Below are 22,178 nucleotides of genomic sequence, written 5' to 3' on the forward strand. Positions count from 1 at the left end.
GTCATAATTAATTGAAACCTAGTCCTCCGCAGGGCTAACTTTACGTGAGCTAGTAGCGACAGTAACGTTAATCTTATTTATTAGCGCTTAGCGCTCTTTATTAGCGCTTAGCGTTGTACTGCTTTAAGATGGCGGCTGTTTAATAACGCTGCCCAGACGCGGCCGAGTCTGTCATTGCGCATCTAGTTCAACATACATGTGATCTTTATGAGACGCATCAGACGCTAGCTGTTACCAACGTAGCATCGTGCGGGCTAGTATTTGGCAACGTCGGCGTCGTTTGTGGCGGCTGTCAGCTGCAGTAAGTTTTTTTTTTTCCCCCTTCTTCCTCTCCGCACGTGACAGCGCGTTGTCCCGCATTAAAAGTAGTCCGAGCAAAACGTGATGCTTAGAGCTGTCAAAATAAACGATTACTCGAGGTGAATAAAATTACTCGGATCAGTTTTTAAACTCGAGTTACTCGAGTTGCTCGAGTACTCGTTTCAGCTCTACCATGATCACTCTGGATGAACTGCAGAGATCTACAGCTGAGGTGGGAGAGTCTGTCCATGGGACAACAATCAGTCGTACACTGCACATATCTGGCCTTTATGGAAGAGTGGCAAGAAGAAAGCCATTTCTCAAAGATATCCATAAAGTCTCGTTTAAAGTTTGCCACAAGCCACCTGGGAGACACACCAAACATGCGGAAGAAGGTGCTCTGGTCAGATGAAACCAAAATTGAACTTTTTGGCCACAATGCAAAACGATATGTTTGGCGTAAAAGCAACACAGCTCATCACCCTGAACACACCATCCCCACTGTCAAACATGGTGGTGGCAGCATCATGGTTTGGGCCTGCTTTTCTTCAGCAGGGACAGGGAAGACGGTTAAAATTGACGGGAAGATGGATGCAGCCAAATACAGGAACATTCTGGAAGAAAACCTGTTGGTATCTGCACAAGACCTGAGACTGGGACGGAGATTTATCTTCCAACAGGACAATGATCCAAAACATAAAGCCAAATCTACAATGGGTGGTTCAAAAATAAACGTATCCAGGTGTTAGAATGGCCAAGTCAAAGTCCAGACCTGAATCCAATCAAGAATCTGTGGAAAGAGCTGAAGACTGCTGTTCACAAACACTCTCCATCCAACCTCACTGAGCTCGAGCTGTTTTGCAAGGAAGAATGGGCAAGAATGTCAGTCTCTCGATGTGCAAAACTGATAGAAACATACCCCAGGCGACTTGCAGCTGTAATTGGAGCAAAAGGTGGCGCTACAAAGTATTAACGCAAGGGGGCCGAATAATATTGCACGCCCCACTTTTCAGTTTTTTATTTGTTAAAAAAGTTTAAATTATCCAATAAATTTTGTTCCACTTCACGATTGTGTCCCACTTGTTGTTGATTCTTGACAAAAAATTAAAATTTTATATCTTTATGTTTGAAGCCTGAAATGTGGTGAAAGGTTGCAAGGTTCAAGGGGTCCGAATACTTTTGCAAGGAACTGTAAATGACTTTATTGGAAGCATTGTATACCTAATCTTGGGGCTGCTGTGCTTGAAGAACTGCAAGAACTTGGGGATCATGATGTTGAGGGGTCGATCCAGCATGTCACTGTCCAGGACCTCGGCAGAGTCCTCGCAGATCTTTTGCAGGGCTCCGAAAGCCCCCTGGACAGAGACAAAAACATTTTTAATCTATTTTTTACTTTTGTTTTGTAAAATGTGCATTTTTTTTTTTACATTAAATATTTACTATTTATACTCCTTTTTGTTCCATTTGTGAAAAAAGAAATATTCATGACAGTAAAATCCAGATGATTTTTAAGGTAGATAACATCTCTAAACACTTACTGTATTATCGAAATCATCGATTATTTTGATAATCTACAAGTCAATGATTGTAGCAACCCCAGATTGAAGTGAGAGGATTGCCGGTGCACAAATTAATTGGACATGGATCGCCATCAATGTCAGCTAATGAGTTAATACACACACACGCTGCCAACATCAGCATCTCGCACGACAATGCGGTCTGACGCTTTCACACGTGGATTTCCACAGAAACAGTTGCCATAGCAACATTCCCATCGGCGTGAGAGACAAAATGTCAGGGAGCTGAAAAAGATGAATAAGTAACACCTCTAGGAAAATCAGGCCCAGTCACATTATTTTCAGACAACCGAAGACGAACCGAAAGCGACTATCTGCTTGAATACTATGGCGGAATGCAAAGCAGTTTTCGTACGTAGGTCCATTTTCCCAAGTTTTGTCTGAAACACACTTCATTTCCCTACTAAAAGAGGCGCAACTAATGTTACAAAACGCTTTCTATTTACGTGAAACGATGCGTGTGACAAGAAGAGCCATCTTCCAATCAGCATCCGTATATTTTCTTCCTATTCAACAGATCTCTGATCTTCCCCAGATTGATATGTTGGCTACAGTGTATCACAAAAGTGAGTACACCCCTCGCATTTCTGCAGATATATAAGTATATATTTTCATGGGACAACACGGAAAAAAATTACACTTTGACACAATGAAAAGTAGTCTGTGTGCAGCTTATATACCGGGTAATAGAGTTAATTTATTTTCCCCTCAAAATATAGCCATTAATATTTAAACCCTGGCAACAAAAGTGAATTCACCGCATGGGAACTACGTACATCCCTAAATGTACAAATTGAGTACGGTCTTTCATTTTCCCTCCAAAATGTCATGTGACTCATTACAGGAGTGCTGTCAGCATTGCTGCTGAGATTGATGAGGTGGGGGGGTCAGCCTGTTAGTGCTCAGACCATATGCCGTACTCTACATCAAATTGGTGTGCATGGCTGTCAGCCCAGGAGGAAGCCTCTTCTGAAGACGGTACACAAGAAAGCCCGCAAACAGTTTGCTGAAGACATGTCAACAAAGCACACAGATTACTGGAACCATGTCCTATTGTCTGATGAGACGAAGATTAATTTGTTTGGTTCCGATGGTCTCAAGCATGTGTGGCGGGGACCAGGTGAGGAGTACAAAGATAAGTGTGTCATGCCTACGGTCAAGCATGGTGGTGGGAAGTAGAGCAGGGCGGTAAACCGAAAATTTACCATTACCGAAATTCTTCACGATGACAGACGTAATTTTGACCATGTCGGTAAATTCGGTAATTTAATAAAACAAGAAAATATAATCTTTTCATCCCGCTTTGACTCTGTGTTGTTCGGCTATGTTCATTCCCCTTTAAGAAAGCAGATAGTGTGCTTACATATGGAGTCACGTGGTTTTCAGGAAGCCAAACAAACAGAAGCCCGGTAGGCTAACGCTAGCGGCTAACGCTACAAGTAAACGGGATGGAGTCGGGCTTAAGTCAGCTTCGCCAAACTTTCACCCGACATACAAGTAAACTCTTGGCAGGTTCCAGACAGACTTTCACCCGCTGTCTTCCCTGGTTCTCATGATTTCAGGAGAGGATGCTTTCAGTGCTTTCTTCTGGTAGCCAAGCCACAGGCTAAAGCTAGCGGCTAATGGTACAAATGAACGTAATGGAGTCGGATAGCGGCTCTAACCTTGTCGAAACGGCTTAAATTAATGAGTGGACTGGGCACGAACTTCATGTAGCAATCATTATGTCGCGTTATTTGGTATCTCTGTGATTTCTCTGAAAGCTTTCATGATGGTAAAGCACTCAGCATAAAGTATAATCCAACAGTGAAGCTAATATATAACAGTTTAATGGCCACAGCTATTTTTCTGTATGTGTTTGCTTTATTCTGCCATCATAAAATCTTAAATGTTTCATTGGCATCAGAGCAATACAGCTTTAATCTGGTTGTGTCTGTGTGGGGGGTGCATGTATTAAAAATGTTCTGGGAAAAAAAACTGAAACCTTGACGTAAACACTTGTGTTGAATAATTATGTCACAGCAGCCATTACCAATAAGTTGTCTGAAGTGTACTGTTAAAGCGGCAAGTCATTTGTGTTAGAATGACGTTTGCACAGTCGTCATATTGATTTTTATAATGTTGTACATTTTTTCAAGTCATACAAGCTGTTATAAATGTTCACACTAGAATTCTTATTGTTTACAAGATTTTTTTAATACTTAATGTTTAGACTGCATGTGCAATTGTTAAATTGAAAGCTGGTAAATAAACTTAACGAGAAACGGTTAATTTGTATTCCATGCATTGATTCAAATTTTCGAATTATATAACAGTCCGCTTGGGTGAATTTATCGTCATTTATCGTTATCGAGGTTAGTCTGCTCAATTTATCATGATACGTACTTAAGGCCATATCGCCCAGCCCCTAGTGGGAAGGACCCCCCACCTCTTCAATCTCTGCAGCAATGCTGACAGCACTCCTGTAACGAGTCACATGACATTTTGGAGGGAAAATGACACGCAGTACTCAATTTGGACATTTCGGGATGTACGTAGTTCCCATGCAGTGTACTCTTTTGTTGCCAGGGGTTTAGATATTAATGGCTATATTTTGAGGGGAAAATAAATTAACTATTATATAGGCTGCACACAGACTACTTTTCATTGTGTCAAAGTGTTATTTTGTCAGTGTTGTCCCATGAAAAGATATACTTAAATATCAGCAGAAATGCGAGGGGTGTACTCACATTTTTTTGTGATACACTGTATATGTATACAGTTGTACCTCTACATACGAAGTTAATTCGTTCCAGGACTTTGTTTGTAAGTCGAAATGGTCATATGTCGAGCAGGATTTTCCCATAACAATACATTACAACTCCATTAATTCGTTACACAGCCCGAAAATCTACACTAAATCTTTAATAAATACAGCTGGTACTATTACAAATGGCAATTACACAGAGCAAAACAAATAAATTATAAATAACAATTATAATTACAATAGGGCCTTCGCACACTTAGTGCTCGGGCCCTAATAATTCCTGTAATAATTTAATGAATCAGGTTCTAATGTGGCAGATGAGTTTTGCGTGATGTACCTGACGTCACAGAGAGAGATGGGTGCGGCCGAGATTTTACGTTCTCTTTTAATATTCTGTTGTCTGTGTCAGCTGTGGCGGACAGTACGCGTGTGGTGTTGCATAATTTTTAAAATAAATGATTAAAAACCTGAAGAAGCTGGCGATTTCATTGGCGATGTTACAACAATAATAATTGCCACCTTAAGACTGACAAACAAAAGTCGGAGGAGGACCGTCGAAATCAAGTAGATACGGCCGTATTGTCGAGCCAGTTCACGGATGCGCACACCATGCTCATATTTATCTATCATTTCTATCTTCGTTTCAATGGTAAGCGTCACCTTTTTCCTTTTCTCACCACCTGCACTAACCTTGGAACCCGTGTTGATTTCTCTCACATGAAAATCCGCCGAGCGTCCGTCTTGGAGCAAAACAAAAAAACGGCGCTGTCATAAATCGTCGTATTTCGAGCATGTCTTCGGCTGTAGAAACAAATGGCGAATCAAATTTTACGTTGGATGTTGAAAAGATCGTGTGTCGAAGCAATCGTATGTCGAGGTACCACTGTATATGGAACAATCTGCTGTGCTTGGTTAGTAGTTTCTATTTACATTAGGGGTGTGACAATATATCGGAAAGGTGATATATCGCAATACTTTGTAGCCTAAAAGGCTATCAATACGCTCCCCGCCAAGAATCAATGCATTGATTTTTTTTTTTTTTTTTTTTAAGTGTCACAGTTTAAAATAATAATAATAGAACCAAATGGTTGCTACCAAAATCTTCAGTTAGAATAGTGTCTATGTTAGCTAAGGGCTGTCATTGACTGACTACACACATAAAATTCATTTTGACTGGATTGGACATCTAGCGCCGTTAATGGCACTGAAACCAGATCCTCCACAGCTTTTGTGGGCTTTTACAGGTCACTTCATATTAATTTCAGGGAATTCACAGGTTACTTCCTGTTGATCTTGACTCCTATTTGAGTCACCACTGTTCAGTAACCCAAAAGCCTCCCATTTCAAACGGATTGGACGTCTACTGGTGATAAACTCACAGCAGAAAGATGAAAATGGCTTGTTTTGCCCATTTATTTTAAGTTTTGTAGAATATCCTTGAGTCTTTGGAGATGCCGTTTAAGCTTGTTCGGCACCATGGCACTGTTGGATAGCTGCTCGTGTCGCATTCAAGAACTGCTCTGATTTCTAGCCATCGGCCACCTTGCTGTCCTCGACAATGTGATGGAATAAAACACGGGGAGGATTGACGGTCGTCACATATGGATAAAATAAAACACTTTCGTGTATATCGACACTTGACGAGTCTAATCCAATGAAGTACAGTAGACGTGCTGGAGTCCACATTGTCGTGGACAGCAAGGTGGGTAGAAATCAGAGCAGTTCTTGAACGCGACACGAGCAATACCTCCCTCATTTGCACACAACCGAAACCTTCTACCTAGACCATCCTTCCTTCTGCAACTCCGCCCGACGACGTAAAAAAAATAAATAAATAAAAAAAGCGATATTGGATCATTTCTCGCGGCACACCTGACAATCTCTCACGGCACACTAGGCACACCGGTTGAAAAACACTGTCCTAGAATGATTTCCTGACCCCGATACTTGTATCGCCATATCGTGAGATTATCGTTATCGTGAGCCTTGTATCATAAATCGCATTGTATCGTGAGGTACCCATAGGTTCCCACCGCTAATTTACACTAGTGAAAAACTTTGCAGAACAAGGACAAAATGTCAAGCGACAAGATTGAGTGTAAAGCTTGAAGTCATGTGATTGTTGTCATGCACAAAGAGTCAATTCATCTAGGAATACAATAAGAGTTAAGAAAAAAGCACGAAGATGGTTTGGAGTCTCCATCATAACTGACAAGTAGACACCCAGTCTAAATAAAGTAATCCACGGTCACCTGCTGAGCGCTTTTTTTAGCGCTGAATGCCAGCCAGCGTTCAAGTGCTGCTTCGGGGATGGCTTAACCCTTTAAATCCACTAGGTCAGGATGTCGCGAGGACTGGATGAGTCAAATTGACAATTCAGGGCTTTGCAGATGTGTCTATTTTCAGCAGAACCACTCACAATTTTATTTACTGTAAGTCCTGAGAAGATGATGTTCTGATTAAACACAAAAAAATGAATGAGAAAAAAAAACGGTTACTGGCCAAGATCGCTGCCAACCCTCCAGTCAGATTTGATTGGACGTCTATTGCTGTCATGAAATGGATTTGACGTCTAGAACTGTCAATGGCAGTGAATGAAGTAAGCATATTGTAAAACAAATGGAATAGCAAGAAAGAAAAAATGTCCAGCAAACAGCCCCCCCAAAAAAAAAACAACAACAAAAATACCTACATTTTTTATATTGGATGGCCAACTTAATTTTTATATAGGTTTATTAATGTAAAAAATATTTAAACAGAAATTGTTTCCAACCTTATGTTCTTATGTGCAAAAAAAAACCAAACATTTTTTTTGCTTCATTGAAACCACTGCAAAAAGCAAAAAAAAAAAAAAAAAAAATGCTTGCTAGCATGCCAATAAAAAACAACATATACATGCATGAGAACCACAGATGACTCATATCAATAGTGTTATCTATGTTTTCAGGTTAAGTCAAGTTACAGTGGATCACAAAAGTGAATACACCCTCGCATTTCTACAGATATATAAGTATATCTGTTCATGGGACAACACTGACAAAATGACACTTTGGCACAATGAAAAGTAGTCTGTGTGCAGCTTATATAATAGAGTTAATTTATTTTCCCCCACCAAAATACAGTGCCCTCCATAATTATTGGCACCCCTGGTTAAGATGTGTTTTTTAGCTTGTAATATATTTTTTAATTCAAATAATATGGGACCTTAATGGAAAAAAAGACAAAAATCCAACCTTCAATACAAGTGCATTTATTCCCAACTGGGACCGTGTGCTTTGGTCAAACGAGACCAAGACTAAGCTTTTTGGCAACAAACACTCTAAGTGGGTCTGGCGTGCCACGAAAAATGCGCATGCTGAAAAGCATCTCATACCCACTGTGAAGTATGGGGGGTGGGTCAGTGATGCTGTGGGGCTGTTTCGCTTCCAAAGGCCCTGGGAACCTTGTTAGGGTGCATGGCATCATGAATGCTTTAAAATACCAGGACATTTTAAATCAAAATCTGTTGCCCTCTGCCCGAAAGCTGAAGATGGGTCGTCACTGGGTCTTTCAGCAAGACAATGACCCTAAACATATGGCCAAATCTACACAGAAATGGTTCATCAGACACAAAATCAAGCTTGTGAAACATTATAGGAAAAGATTAGGTGCTGTTTTGTTGGGGGTTGTAAAAAGTATTAACACCAGGGGTGCTAATAATTGTGACACACATTATTTGATGTCAAATAATTATTTCTTTATGTGGGATTTTTTCCCCACTGAATAAATGCACTTGTATTGAAAGTTGGATTTTTCTCTTTTTTTCCATTAAGGTCCCATATTATTTGAATTAAAAAAAATTATTAGAAGCTAAAAAACACATCTTAACCAGGGGTGCCAATAATTATGGAGGGCACTGTAACTCAAAATAGCCATTAATATCTAAACCCCTGACAACAAAAGTGAGTACACAGTACACCCCTTAATAAATACGTACATCCCTAAATGTCCAAATTGAATACTGCTTGTTATTTTCCCTCAAAAATGTCATGTGACTCATTACAGGAGTGCTCTCTGCATTGCTGCAGAGATTGAAGGGGGGGGGGCAGCTTATTAGTGCTCAGACCATATGCCACACTCTACATCAAATTGGTGTGCATGGCTGTCACCCCAGGAGGAAGCCTCTTCTGAAGAAAGCCACAAAAAAGCACAAGAAAGCCCGCAAACAGTTTGCTGAAGACATGTCAACAATTGTCAAAAATTCTGAACTTCCCCTTTTCATACATTTCCAAGATATCAGATTGGGAATTGATAACGGCAGATGCTCAAAATCAATTGACTTGCACTCTTGCAGAAATATGTGAATAAAATAAAAAAAGCACTGAAAAGTTTTTCCCCTGGATGTATAAGTTATAGTCAGCTGGAAAAGCCTCAAAAGTTCATGTGACCAGCAAGTACAAGAACATAGCGGCAGGCAGTCACCAAGCAATATGAGCGAGCAAGCAGACATTTCATTTCCAACTTCCCCACGGACAACTAAGAGGCTTTGACGCGTCCAAGCCGCTTTCCAAAACCACAGCTGCAATCTTATGAGAAGTTGCTACATTTGCCGCCGCATTATAAAGCTCGCGCACGTTGCGATTCTTAGCCCTGACCCAAATCTCCCTTCACCAATAAGCTTCATCGGCCAGGCGGCACGTGGCGCTTTGAAGAAGGCACTTCTCGGCGCCGAACAACTTAAAAGAGATGGCAGTGACTGGTCACGCCATTAACAGCAATAGCCACCCAATACATTAAAACTAGGAACAGTGAAAATAGATTCAATATCTAAGTATTAACATCAACAATAATAGTCATGGATTGTGATTGTTCTACAATGATCCCTCGCAACTACGCACTTCAAACTTTGCGCCCTCAGTCCATCACGGATTTTTTTCATTAAAAATAAACAAATACAGCACAGTGGTCCCTCTACATACGAAGTTAATTCGTTACAGGACCTTGTTTGTAAGTAGAAATGGTCGTATCTCGAGGAGGATTTCCCCAAAACAAGAGGAGGATTTCCCAAAACAATACATTATAATTCCATTAATTCGCTCCACAGCCAGAAAACCTACACTACACTCTTAATAAATGCTGCTGGTACTATTGCAAACAGCAATTACACAGAGCAAAACAAATATATTATGAATAAAAATCGGAATAATAATAATAGTAATAATAATAATAATAATCACTGTAATAATGTAACTAATCAGGTTCTAATGTGGCAAATGTTTTGCGTGGCGTACCTGAACGCAACAGAGAGAGGACTTTATACTTTCACTTTTCATGTTCAGCTGCGACTGACAGTTGCCATGTTGTGTTGCACAAGTTCTGAAATAAATTATTAAAAACCTGACGAAGCTGGAAACCTGACGAAGCTGGCGATGTTACCACAATAATCATTGTTACCTTAACTTATAAAATCTGGCGAATGGAGCCGTACTGTCGAGCAAGTTCACGGATGCACACACCACGCTCATATTTTTCTATCATTTCCATCTTCATTTCAATGGTAAGCCTCATCTTTTTCCTTTTTTTTTCACCACCTGCACTAACATTCTTGGAACCCATGTTGATTTCTCTCACAAAAAAATCCGCCGTGCGTCCATCTTGCGGGAAAACAAACTGCGGCGCTGTCATAGTCGTATTTCAAGCATGTCGAGGTACTGCTGTATTTTACTTGTTGTGAAATGTTATGAGAAATGCATATATATATGTACAAATCATTGTTTTATTTTATATAAATCTTCTTTATATCAAAATTACTACACGTACAGTGCTCAAAAACAATTTATTAAACTATACATATAAGGGGTTTCTTTTGTTTGTTTTTCTTTTAATTATACTTCGGGGGGGGGGGGGGGGCACATGTCTTTCCAATGCTGTTAAACCTGAATAAATACATTGAACACACTATACAATAAATATATTATATATATTTTTTTTTTTATGTGAATAAGCTCCACCTTTACTTAGCGGATTTTTGTGATGGGGGGGCTCACCATTAACTGTGAAAAACGAGGGATCACAGTACTTCAAAGTTTCAATTTTTTTTTTTTTTAGTCTGGACGTTTACAGTCTTCTAGTCACAAAAATTAAGTGGAAAGGCATTTGTATTTACAAAGTCAATATTCATTCGCTCTTTAGTTTTAGTTTGTGTTCATTGTCTAATTCAGGGGTGTCCAAACTACACCCTGCTGCCCAGTTTTGATTATCCTGCAGCAAATGATGAAAATATCACCTAAATATGGCCCACACAAGAAGCTTGAGTTGACTACTCTGTTGCACTTCTCAGCTTTAACACTAGATGGAAATAGTCACTAAAACAGTGCGTCTCCATTAGCTCAGGGGTCAAAACCTGACAACATGCTTTGTAAAATTTGAGTATTTGATTTTACATAAATAATCCATCGTGATAAATTGATCTATCGTTGTGATTGATTTTTTTTTTTTTTTTTGTGTCGCTGGACATTCTCTTCAGCAAAGTTTCAATTGTGTAAATACACCATATTTTCCACACTATATGGCGCACCTAAAAGCCTTCAATCATCTCAAAAGACGTTAGGCCTGATAGTCAGATGCGCCATAAATATGGATCAATATTGGTTAATTATTCCTTTTAGCAGAGCTCCATCAAGTAGATGCAAAACGCAACCCTAACAACTACTAGCACTATAGTAATGCACCTTATAATGCAGTGCGGCCTACATATTTAAAAAAAGAAAAAAAAAAAAAAAGGTTTTAAAATAGGCCATTCATTGAATTGCCTTACAGTGCGGAAAATACAGTACATACTGTATATTTTGCAATATCCTACCACCTCTGGATGATTTTGTTAATTGTTGCTCTTAACTCATTCACTGCCATCAACTCCATTTCAACTGGGACGGTTGGTATTGGGTTATCACATTTCACTGCCATTGACAGCGATAGACGTCCAATTCAATTTGACATCCCAGTCAAAATGGATTGGACGTCTATTGCCATCAATGGGAGCCAATGCGTTCATACATTTGATACATTCATTGGAGAAAAAGAAAGGTTTAGAGTACAGTTTACAGTAGCAACCTCTAAATCTCAAGGGCCGGACCTTCATCACACACGAGATGCATGGTCAAGTTCTGACCTTGTGCAGCCGAGTTATTACGTTCCTATTTTATTGCCAATCATCAAGTTCTGTGGCGAAGCTCCACCAACACACACACGAACACAACGATAACTCATCCCAACTTACTCGTACCTCACACGTGTTGTAGTCTTCAGAATCCAGCAGCTGGCACAGTTTGGGTAAAAGCTCTGGCCAGTTTTGCAGCTCTCCCTTTGACGCGATAGTGGTAATCAGGATACCTGTTAAGGCAGGGAAATGCAAAACTTGAACACCGCTTCTATGACAAACAGCCCAGGCAAAGCTGTCAAAAGAACCTACCCACGGTTGCGCGGATGAGCGGCGAAGAATCGCCGATGTTTTGGAGGCACTCGCCCTTGATGAAGTCAGACACGCCGTGAGGGAAGTTCTGATAGTGAGCTTTCACATTGTTCTTCAGTATCAAGCCGCTCAGGGAGCGTGTCGGCTCGTCTTAAAAGGGTGAGGGGGACAAAAAAAAAAAAAAAAAAAAAAGACACTGTTTAATGAAAAATGTCATTTGACCAGCGTTGCACTCGTTTATAAATAATTGCAGTATTACACCACATAACCAGGTGGTACTGTAATTGGGAACATTAGATATTTAAAAAACTCCGAAAGAAGAAGTGAACCCAGTAATACACCAGACTCATCTGCGGCGCGTCAGCATTGCCGACTCATCAACCCACCGCTGACGCTCACCCCCAATTTCAACAGGATGTGTTTAACGAGGAGAGCTCGATCAGTTCACGAGAGGATTGAAAGATCACAATACAACAACCATTTGCCTTTCAGACCCTGTGTATTGGTCAGCTTTCTTTCAGAGTCCTGTGCTAGAGAGAAAAACAATCGTGATGAAAAGATTTTAATATATTTTCAAAATCAAATGCCTCATTGATTTTTTTTCTTATGAAAAGGTTTTAAAAAGCTTAATTGATGAATTTTCTCAAGTTAAAGCACCACGCAGAAATTAATCAAAATAATGGCATATTATTTTGAAAATTGCCTGGATCCACCGTATTTTTACACGACTGACTTCCGGTCTGCCCGATCCTACCTAGTTCGATTGACGCAGGAGGGTTGCGTTTTGCAACAAATAATAAACTCCGCCATTCGTTTCGAGCGCGACGCGTTTAACTGCTTCTGGGATGGGTTTGAAATGCAGCCGGTCTGCAACTGGTGTGCACTCGCTACTTGACTTTAACGGCCGCGTTTCACTGCGCTGACACGTCGGGCAACGCCGACGCGCCACAGACACGCCTGGTGTATTACCGGGGTAAGAGTTTTGTTTTTTAGGAACTTCAATCTAATGAATAAAAAAAAAAAAAAAACGTCCGATTTCTTACTGAGCATTTCTTTTTAAACATGTCTCGTTCAAAACTTGAGTATTTTTATTGTTTGAAGCTCATTTACAAAAGGCTTTACAGACACACAATTAAATCTTTCATGCGCGAATTATAGTTGTTGTTTTTTTAAACCCTTACAGAGCCCTCATTTAACTCACTGGGTGCTCTTGAGGGCATTAGACATGCTATCATAAGCAAACATGAGTATTCAAAGCCAGACCTCCCAGTTTAAAGGAATTGGATGTTTATCCTTGTCAACGAGTTAGAAACTGTTGGGTCCAAAATACTTTCTTCAATTTAGCTGTTGACCCAGAGCGAGGTGACAAAAGGCAGGACACAAGGAGGCAGGAGTCAGAGAGAGAGCAGACTTTTACCAAACTGAAGTTTTGGGGAGAGTCGGAAAGCGCAACGTGCCAAATCGGAATCTCACCGAGGTCTCTCACCGGACTCCTCGCCCTGCTGACTTTTATTAAGGGCTTGTTGCTGGGCGGAATATAGTTACAACACTGTTGTCCAACGTGGCAGTTTCGATCGGGCAAAGTTCCTTATTCTAGTTATTGATTAAATTAACAGTCACACTCATTGATGAAATTAACAGTCACACTCATTGATGAAATTAACAGTCACACTCTTGATTAAATTAACAGTCACACTCTTGAGCGAGCAAGATAACTTTGTTTTGAACACACATTTGCACTCGAGGAAGCTTGGTGGAAAAGTACTGAGACGTTTTGTGATGAATCAACATATGCGTGTGTATCTATTTACCAGCAGAATGTGAGCAATTGCCGGTAATAAAAATGTAAGCACATAATTATGGGCTAAAACTGTATTCTTAGAGCAAACTTGTATAACCCGCAGAGTATAATGATCATACAATCAAGAATATCTTACAGAAACTATGGAGAGAAAAAAAATCCTCTTTAAAGCATTCCATACAGATTAATCCCATGTACCGTATTGGCCCGAATATAAAACGGTGTTTTTTGCATTGAAATATGACTGATAAAGTGGGGGTAGTCTTAAATTCGCGGTCTAGACGTATACCCATTCATGACGCTAGATGGCGCCAGATATCATTAAAGCGATGTTCTGTCATGACAGATCTCAGCTACTCTCAAGTTTAACCAGTTTGCATTATTCTATTACAATGTTTTTCCTTATTCAGATTTGTTTCAAGACTACAGTTAGAGTTAGACTTCACTTTGATGGTTAATGCAGTTTTGGCAATTTTGTTGTTTTATCACAATAGATTGGTTTATTTACATTTCAAAAAACAGAAGCCATTCATTTACGAATGTGATTGCGCTTTAGTTTACATATTTAAATGTTCAGATATTAAGATTTGAATGAGGCAAAATAACATGCTTTTTCTCTCAAATATATTGTTAAAATCATTTGTTTCAGATGTACTGTAATTATTTTCTGTATAGAAATTAATTTGGTGTTCAAAAGGTCTTTTTTTCCCCAAACTTGAGTCTTGAAAAAGAGAGGGTCGTCTTATAATCAGGGCCGTCTTATATTCGGGCCAATACGGTACTTCAAGTTATTAACACTGTATAAATGTATTATTTATAAGATATGTGTAATAATTAAGGTTTGTTTGTGACCAAAAATAGCCACTTGCCCTTCTGAGGATTAATATTAAGTGTCAAGAAAGGGGGGAAAAAAGGGGTTAAAAGTCTAACGTGTTTTCAATAGCTGTACTACACTGTAGTGACCACAGTCCTTGAAAGGGTTAATATTATTTCAAGTATCAGTTAAAAAAAATACATTCAGAATGATATCCCCCTGAATAAAACCCCTCATCTTGCAAAAAAATGGTTAGGGTACAAGGGGAATCAATTGACTGATCTTTTACAAATGATGTCAACTCACTAGCTGCCATTGACCGCAATAGATCGTGGTTGAAATGAATTGGACATCTATTGCTGCCAATGGTAGCTAGTGCCTTAAAAACACCATTATAAAACAGGAATTAGTTTCCACAGAACGGCAGCAAATGTCTTGATGCCACGGACATGTAGGTCACCCGCCGTGCAGACGGCGGCGTGAGCGCTGCCAGGAATTGGGTTTAAAATTAGAGCGACCCATATTCCCTGAGCGAGCGCCTCGTCATCGGTGGTCGACGGGTCAGTGCGGGAGTCACGCTCGTCAGGGCGCTTATGTAAAAAAAAAAAAATTTAATGTGTTGCTACACAGAGGAAGAAAAACCTTACCTTCTGATTTGAGCTTGGTCAGAACAAATATCAAGTAGTTGTTAAAGTCGGGAAACTGATTCAGCTGCTCCAATCTCTGTGGGATAAGTGGTTGAGGATAAGAACGACAGTGCAAAATAGTGTCCTCTTGTCTGCATACAGTATATGACATTTACCTAATATATAACATACAGTGGTGCAAATAAGTATTTAGTCAACCACTAATTGTGCAAGTTCTCCCACTTGAAAATATTAGAGAGGCCCGTAATTGTCAACATGGGTAAACCTCAACCATGAGAGACAGAATGTGGAAAAAAAAAAAAGAAAAATCACATCGTTTGAGTTTTAAAGAATTTATTTGCAAATCATGGTGGACAATAAGTATTTGTTCAATACCATAAGTTCATCTCAATACTTTGTTATGTACCCTTTGTTGGCAATAACGGAGGCCAAACATTTTCTGTAACTCTTCACAAGCTTTTCACACACTGTTGCTGGTATTTTGGCCCATTCCTCCATGCAGATCTCCTCTAGAGCAGTGATGTTTTGGGGCTGTCGTTCGGCAACACGGACTTTCAACTCCCTCCTCACCCCGTTGCGTCAAAATGATAACAAGAACGGGGAGCAAAAATCCCAGAACCACACGGGGGGACCTACAGAGAGCTGGGACCACAGTAACAAAGGCTACTATCAGTAACACAATGCGCCGCCAGGGACTCAAATCCTGCACTGCCAGACGTGTACCCCTGCTAAAGAAGGTACACGTCCCGGCCCGTCTGCGGTTCACTAGAGAGCATTTGGATGATCCAGAAGAGGACTGGGAGAATGTGTTATGGTCAGATGAAACCAAAATAGAACTTTTTTGGTAGAAACACAGGTTCTCTTGTTTGGAGGGAAAAAAATACTGATTTGCACCATACCCTTTGGGGCTGTTTTTCTGCAAGGGGACCAGGACGACTGATCTGTGTGAAGGAAAGAATGAATGGGGCCATGTATTGAGAGATTTTGAGTGAAAATCTCCTTCTATCAGCAAGGGCATTGATGATGAGATGTGGCTGGGTCTTTCAGCATGATAATGGTCCCAAACACACAGCCAGGGCAACAAAGGAGTGGCTTCGTAAGAAGCATTTCAAGGTCCTGGAGTGGCCTAGCCAGTCTCCAGATCTCAACCCCATAGAAAATCTGTGGAGGGAGTTGAAAGTCTGTGTTGCCCAATGACAGCCCCAAAACATCACTGCTCTATAGGAATGGGCCAAAATACCAGCAACAGTGTGTGAAAAGCTTGTGAAGATTTACAGAAAACGATTATTTTTTAACGCCTCCGTTATTGCCAACAAAAGGTACATAACAAAGTATTGAGATGAACTTTTGATATTGACCAAATACTTATTTTCCACCATGATTTGCAAATAAATTATTTAAAAATCAAACAATGTGATTCTCTGTTTTTTTCCCCCCAAATTCTGTCTCTCATGGTTGAGGTTTAACCATGTTGACAATTACAGGCCTCTCTAATATTTTCAAGTGGGAGAACTTGCACAATTAGTGGTTGACTAAATACTTATTTGCCCCACTGTATATATTTTTAATGGCTAAAATGTAACAAAATAAAAAAATACAAAGATCAGGTGAAAAACATGCTAACCCAAGCAAAAACACTTTTCTAACCCACATTTCTAATCCACTTCAGACTTACTACTAAGAGTAAACAATCATGCTTGCTGTTTTTACATTTCTGGTGTTGATCTGATGGGCCAAACACTCGTTGCTTTAAGTTGGTGCGCAATGCACGCGCTTAATACAAGCTGGAGTTACACTTTAGGCTGGCGGTGGCAGTCGTTAGTAAGAAAGTGACTCGGTATAGTCCCTTTAAACCAGAAATGTCCAAAGTGCGGCCCGGGGGCCAAATGCGGCCCGTGGTCAAATTTCATCCGGCCCCCAGCCTCTGTCATAAAATCAATAACGTCTGGCCCACACACAGACTTAATAAATTGGTCAACAGTACTGCTACCGGCATACGTATGAAGTAGCTTACACACTAAATGCTGCTCCTTGTTTACCCACTAAAAGGCAGCAGCACTCTATCTAAGGAACATTACCCAGTGTGACCTTTAATTCCAATTTTCTAAAATGGCGACAATCAACAAAAAAGAAAGTTGACTGCGACGGCCAGCGCTTCAAGGATAGGTGGAAATTGTACTATTTCTTCACTAAAATACGCAACAACTGTGTCTGCCTCATTTGCAAAGAGACAGGCCACTGTTTTTAAAGAGTTCAATGTTAGGCGATATTACCAAACAAGACACTCTGACATGTACGACAAGATTACAGGGAAGATACGTAGCGAGAAACTGAAGCTAGTTTAACTTCACAGCAACAGTATTTTGCAAGAGCCCTAGAGTCGAGAGAGAACACCACAAAGGCTAGTTGCGAGATAAAATTTGCTTAAATATATTGTTCTACGTAAAGGACGTCAGCCAAGGTCGGCCCCCCACATTTTTACCACACCAAATCTGGCCCCCTTTGCAAAAAGTTTGGACACCCCTGCTTTAAACGGTACCTCTCCATTTTTTTCGGGATCAAACCCTGACAATATGTTGAAAATAATGTAGGAAACTGTAGAATTTCATTATCTTGTCAATTCAATATTCCAATGTAATAAAATGAGCTTCTTTTTTTTTTTTTTTTTTTTTAAAGTTTGTTTCAGTATTGTAAATTCAAATGTAGCAATATACTTTTACCTCTGAACTATTTTGTGGCTTGTTGTCATCTCATTCACTGCCAAATGACAGCTCTAAATATCAAATCCATTTCAACTAGGAAGGCTGGCATAGGCTGCCAGACCCCAGTCAAAATGGATTGTACGTCTATTGCCGTCAATGGCAGCCAATGAGTTCATATTTGAAAGCAAATACATTTTAAAAACTGAATCTTTTTTTTTCCATATCTAATTCCAATTAAATGAAAATGTAAGGATTTCAAGTTGGCCCTTTGATTTTTCTGAAAACGGCTCACGGGGCAAAAAAGTTTGGACGCCTGTGTCCTCAGGGGACTTGCGGCATTAATTGTGTCATTACTTCCCCTCACTCCCGCCCGCCGACCTCTCAAAGACGCACACACAAAATCTAATATCTGTTCACCCCAGAGTCCCGGCAGACGTTTACTGAAGATATTAAAGATATTACATCCCCTCGAGCACAACTCATCTATGACAACCACTGAGAGACAGACGAGACAATAATACTGTCTGGAAATTGAACACAACACGAACACTTTGGGATTTTCACTTTAGTCACATTCAAAGCTGCCAAAAAAGACGTCAGGGCATATATATTTTTTTTTATTATTATTAACATAGCTAAATAAATAATGTCTAAAAAAAATTAACGCACATTGATTTTTTTAATGTAAAAACTACATTTAAAAGATCATGCTTACTTTTAAGAAGCTAAAATTTTTCATTTAATGTTTAAAACGATTGACTTTTAAAATTGATTAATTTGAAATTTATTATTTCTTGGACAGTTAATCTTCGCATCTTTCGTCGCAATAACCACATATTTGCAATAAATACTCAACTACTGAATGAATAGAGATTGAACACATGATCATTATTTCAGTTTGGTGGTGCATTGATGTTTTTCTGAAATAAAATATGTAAATTGAACAATTGTACACAGTAATACAACGTGCCAACAATGTGATGATTTATTAAGAGTAAAAAAAAAAAAAAAACACAAAAGCAATAGCGTGCGTGGTTTTTCTGCAGGTTCTCTAGCTTTTTATTCGGTCATTTTTTTAATCATAAGCAATCTTTACTGAAACAACCAACTTTCAAAATATCATTTTCTTTCCTTCTACTCGTTAAAGAGCATCGGGGGAAAAAAAGTTTAAAAATTTATTTTTAAGTATGAACTCATTGGTTGCCATTGACGGCGAATCCATTTCAATCCTGTCCGTGCTGCCATCCCCCCCAGTCAAGTTGAATTGGATGTGAATTGCAGTCAATGACAGTGAAAGATGATCAATGCCAGCCTTCCCTTTTGATATGGATTTTATGTCTATAACTGTCAATGGCAGTAAATGATTTATCACATTGGATTAATTTTTTATGTACATGGGGTGTAGATACCTTGTGCAAAACTGCACCAAAAAGTATTTTGGACCCATATGCCAAACCCAACAGGAAATCGGGTATTTTGGATTTAATGTGAAATGTTTAATTGATTTACAGGGTGCGCATTTGAGACATTGGCGCCAAGGGAGTTAGTTGGACCCTCCTGAAAATTGGTGAGAGTGTTCATGAGACATATGAAATCTAAGGTTATCAAAATGGTGAGTTTTCATTCACGGGCCTGACCTGGGCGGAGTGCTGATGTTGGCCTTTTTTTTTTTTTTTTTTTTTTTTTTTTTTTAAAGGGGGTGACAACACGCCCAATTCAGTAAATGACGAATAAGTCCCTGATCCAATGTTTGTTCTTTTTCCATATCTGGCATGTATGATAGAGGTATCCCAGCCTGAACACGCCCGCATTAAAAAAATTACCCATTAGGCCTAGCTCCCCCTGCTGGGAGCAGGAAGTGCCCTTTTTACTAGACAGGCTCCTCCTCCAAGGGAAAATAAAAATAAATTGATCACAAACCTCCATTAGGGGAGCCTTAAGACTTGTTCAGGTGCCTAATGAAAAATATTGAGGTTTTGTTGAAAAGAGGGGTCCAAACAGGAAAGTGAAAATGACTGTTGCCAATTTGTCTCACCACAAATTTTGAAAAGTCATAACTTGGCAGATATTCAACATATCTGCGCCAAACTTCCCGTGCTCGAGGAGAGTCGTACCTTGAAGGGTCCTGTAGGGGCCATTTGCATCAACCCTACCGCACCAACTAGTAGTAACAGAAAGTCACTCATTTTACTTCTACATGTCCAGTTCCTTGCAGGTTGGTCAGTGTAGTTTCAAGACCTTTTCTGAAAATACATATGCCATGACAACCCTTTGCCCAACCCTTTCGCCATTAAAAGGAAGTAGATTTTTTTAGGGACCTAGGCAGCTTATTAACGTGCAAAATTCAATGTCTTCACTGTCAAACTGCTGCTACTTCCATTCACACATATTCTATGTGCAATACTTACTTACATGCAATTAATTAACGTGGAATATTCAATGCCTTCACTGTCAAACTGCTGTTACTTCACTTCAATTATTTGCACTGCCTAAACATAAGACTATCCCATACACATTTTATATATATATATTTTTTAGATTTTATACTTTTATACTTGCAAGTCACTTTTGAGATTTCAACTTATCCTGCACTGTAAAGGGAGATGCTCCACAATTGCATTGTACAACTGTACAATGACATTAGAGGGCTATTCTATTCTATTCAAGCCACAAAATTTGGCACACTTGGTCGAATTTGTTCAATTAGAAGATAAATTTTGGTTTTGAATAAGGCTGTGGCTGCGCAGGTCAGTAGCACCTCCTTTTTTGCAGGACCCTCTTCAATAGGGTTTTTTTTTTCACCTAGGTGTGCGAAAGCATTTTTCATCTCAGGACATTCAAAAGCATCTCTGTAAGCCATGCCTACCACACAAGTGGTTCCACACGAAAAAAAAAGCCAAGTTCCGAGCACATTAGTTTCTCATGAGATGATGAGGGTGGGCCGATCTACCCCACCCTGAGCTGCGTGCCGTCAGAGTTGCGCCAATCTGTGAGGGCCCATTCTGTCCTACTTGCAGGACTAGTTAATATACATTTTTTTCATGTAAAGCAAATTACTGAAATTCTACAGTTTCCTATACTGATTTTAACATGGTTTTGACCACTAAGCTGCTGAAGTGAGTGACTGGCTTCATCTAGTGCAGTGCTTCTCAATTATTTTCTGTTATGCCCCCCCCCCAGGAAGACGTAAACGTTCCGCGCCCCCCCCCAACTCTCTGCCGCCACTATAAATATACTGTAGTATCATTTGTATATATTATTATAAGTACACCTCTGCATAATATTGTGTTCTTTTTAATATGAAAGAAAAACAAATATAGATCAACTTACAATAAAGAATAAAAATAAAATAATTTTAAAAAAAAATAAAAAAAACATCCATACTGTAAAAATACACTCAAGATTCATTTTTGACGGTTTGATACTAAAAAATAAAACCAATAAATAATAATAAATTCAAACTGATTAGCATATTAACTCACGAGGACAATATGCCAAACAATTAGACCGAAAAAATAAAAATTAATAAAACAGAAACGACAGTTTCATTGGACAGAGGAACAGTTTTTATTTTTGCTGCAGGCAGTATCACCTCCTTTGCTATGGTGTGGGGTTATTTTGCACTCAACAACGTGGTATATCATCTAAAATGATGCTATAAGTGCTAGCTGGTTTACTGATGTCACACTGACAAAGCGGGAGGATTGCTAGCAATATTCGGCACATTTTCGCAGAAAAAAATAATTTCTGCTGTCCGCTGCGAACATTTTTCGACAAAGTAAACAGACTGGTCTTTCCGCGTCCCCCACTGTACTAAAAGTCATGGCCAAAGGCCAAATGCTACATACACTTCGTCATATTTCCTTGTCTTACCAATTCATATGTCCAGTGCTCTTTGCTGTGTGCTCTTGTTTGGTTCAAAAATATTGCGCACACGCTGAAAATGAGGGTGGCACTTCCACCCACTGAGTGGATGTGCAATAAGCCTGAACGATATGTCGTTTAAACATCGCCATCGCGATGTCCGCGATAGTCCCATCGCAAGCACGTGCGATAGTTTTTTTGTTGTTGTTTTTTTTAACCCACATACGCCTTGCTTTCTGCTCTGCACACAGCCTCACACTCTCCCTCTCCCAGCCCT

General features: G+C 39.6%; 1 protein-coding gene across 2 annotated transcripts in view; it reads right to left on the reverse strand.

The window, feature by feature from the left end:
* Nucleotides 1–22,178, reverse strand: part of tnpo1 (transportin 1) — a 56,337-nt gene that overhangs the window by 32,151 nt on the left and 2,008 nt on the right. For both annotated transcript variants that reach the window (XR_009061087.1, XM_057818676.1), the window contains exons 2-5: nucleotides 15,336–15,411; nucleotides 12,074–12,223; nucleotides 11,888–11,994; nucleotides 1,522–1,655 (exon numbers count right to left, since the gene is read on the reverse strand). Coding sequence is in view for 1 of the 2 variants with exons in the window: in XM_057818676.1 (XP_057674659.1) it covers nucleotides 1,522–1,655; nucleotides 11,888–11,994; nucleotides 12,074–12,223; nucleotides 15,336–15,411 (467 nt within the window). In the remaining variant the exon portion in view is untranslated. The remainder of the gene's footprint in view (nucleotides 1–1,521; nucleotides 1,656–11,887; nucleotides 11,995–12,073; nucleotides 12,224–15,335; nucleotides 15,412–22,178) is intronic.

The sequence above is a fragment of the Corythoichthys intestinalis genome, chromosome 17 (genome assembly GCF_030265065.1).
Source record: "Corythoichthys intestinalis isolate RoL2023-P3 chromosome 17, ASM3026506v1, whole genome shotgun sequence".
Taxonomy (NCBI): domain Eukaryota; kingdom Metazoa; phylum Chordata; class Actinopteri; order Syngnathiformes; family Syngnathidae; genus Corythoichthys; species Corythoichthys intestinalis.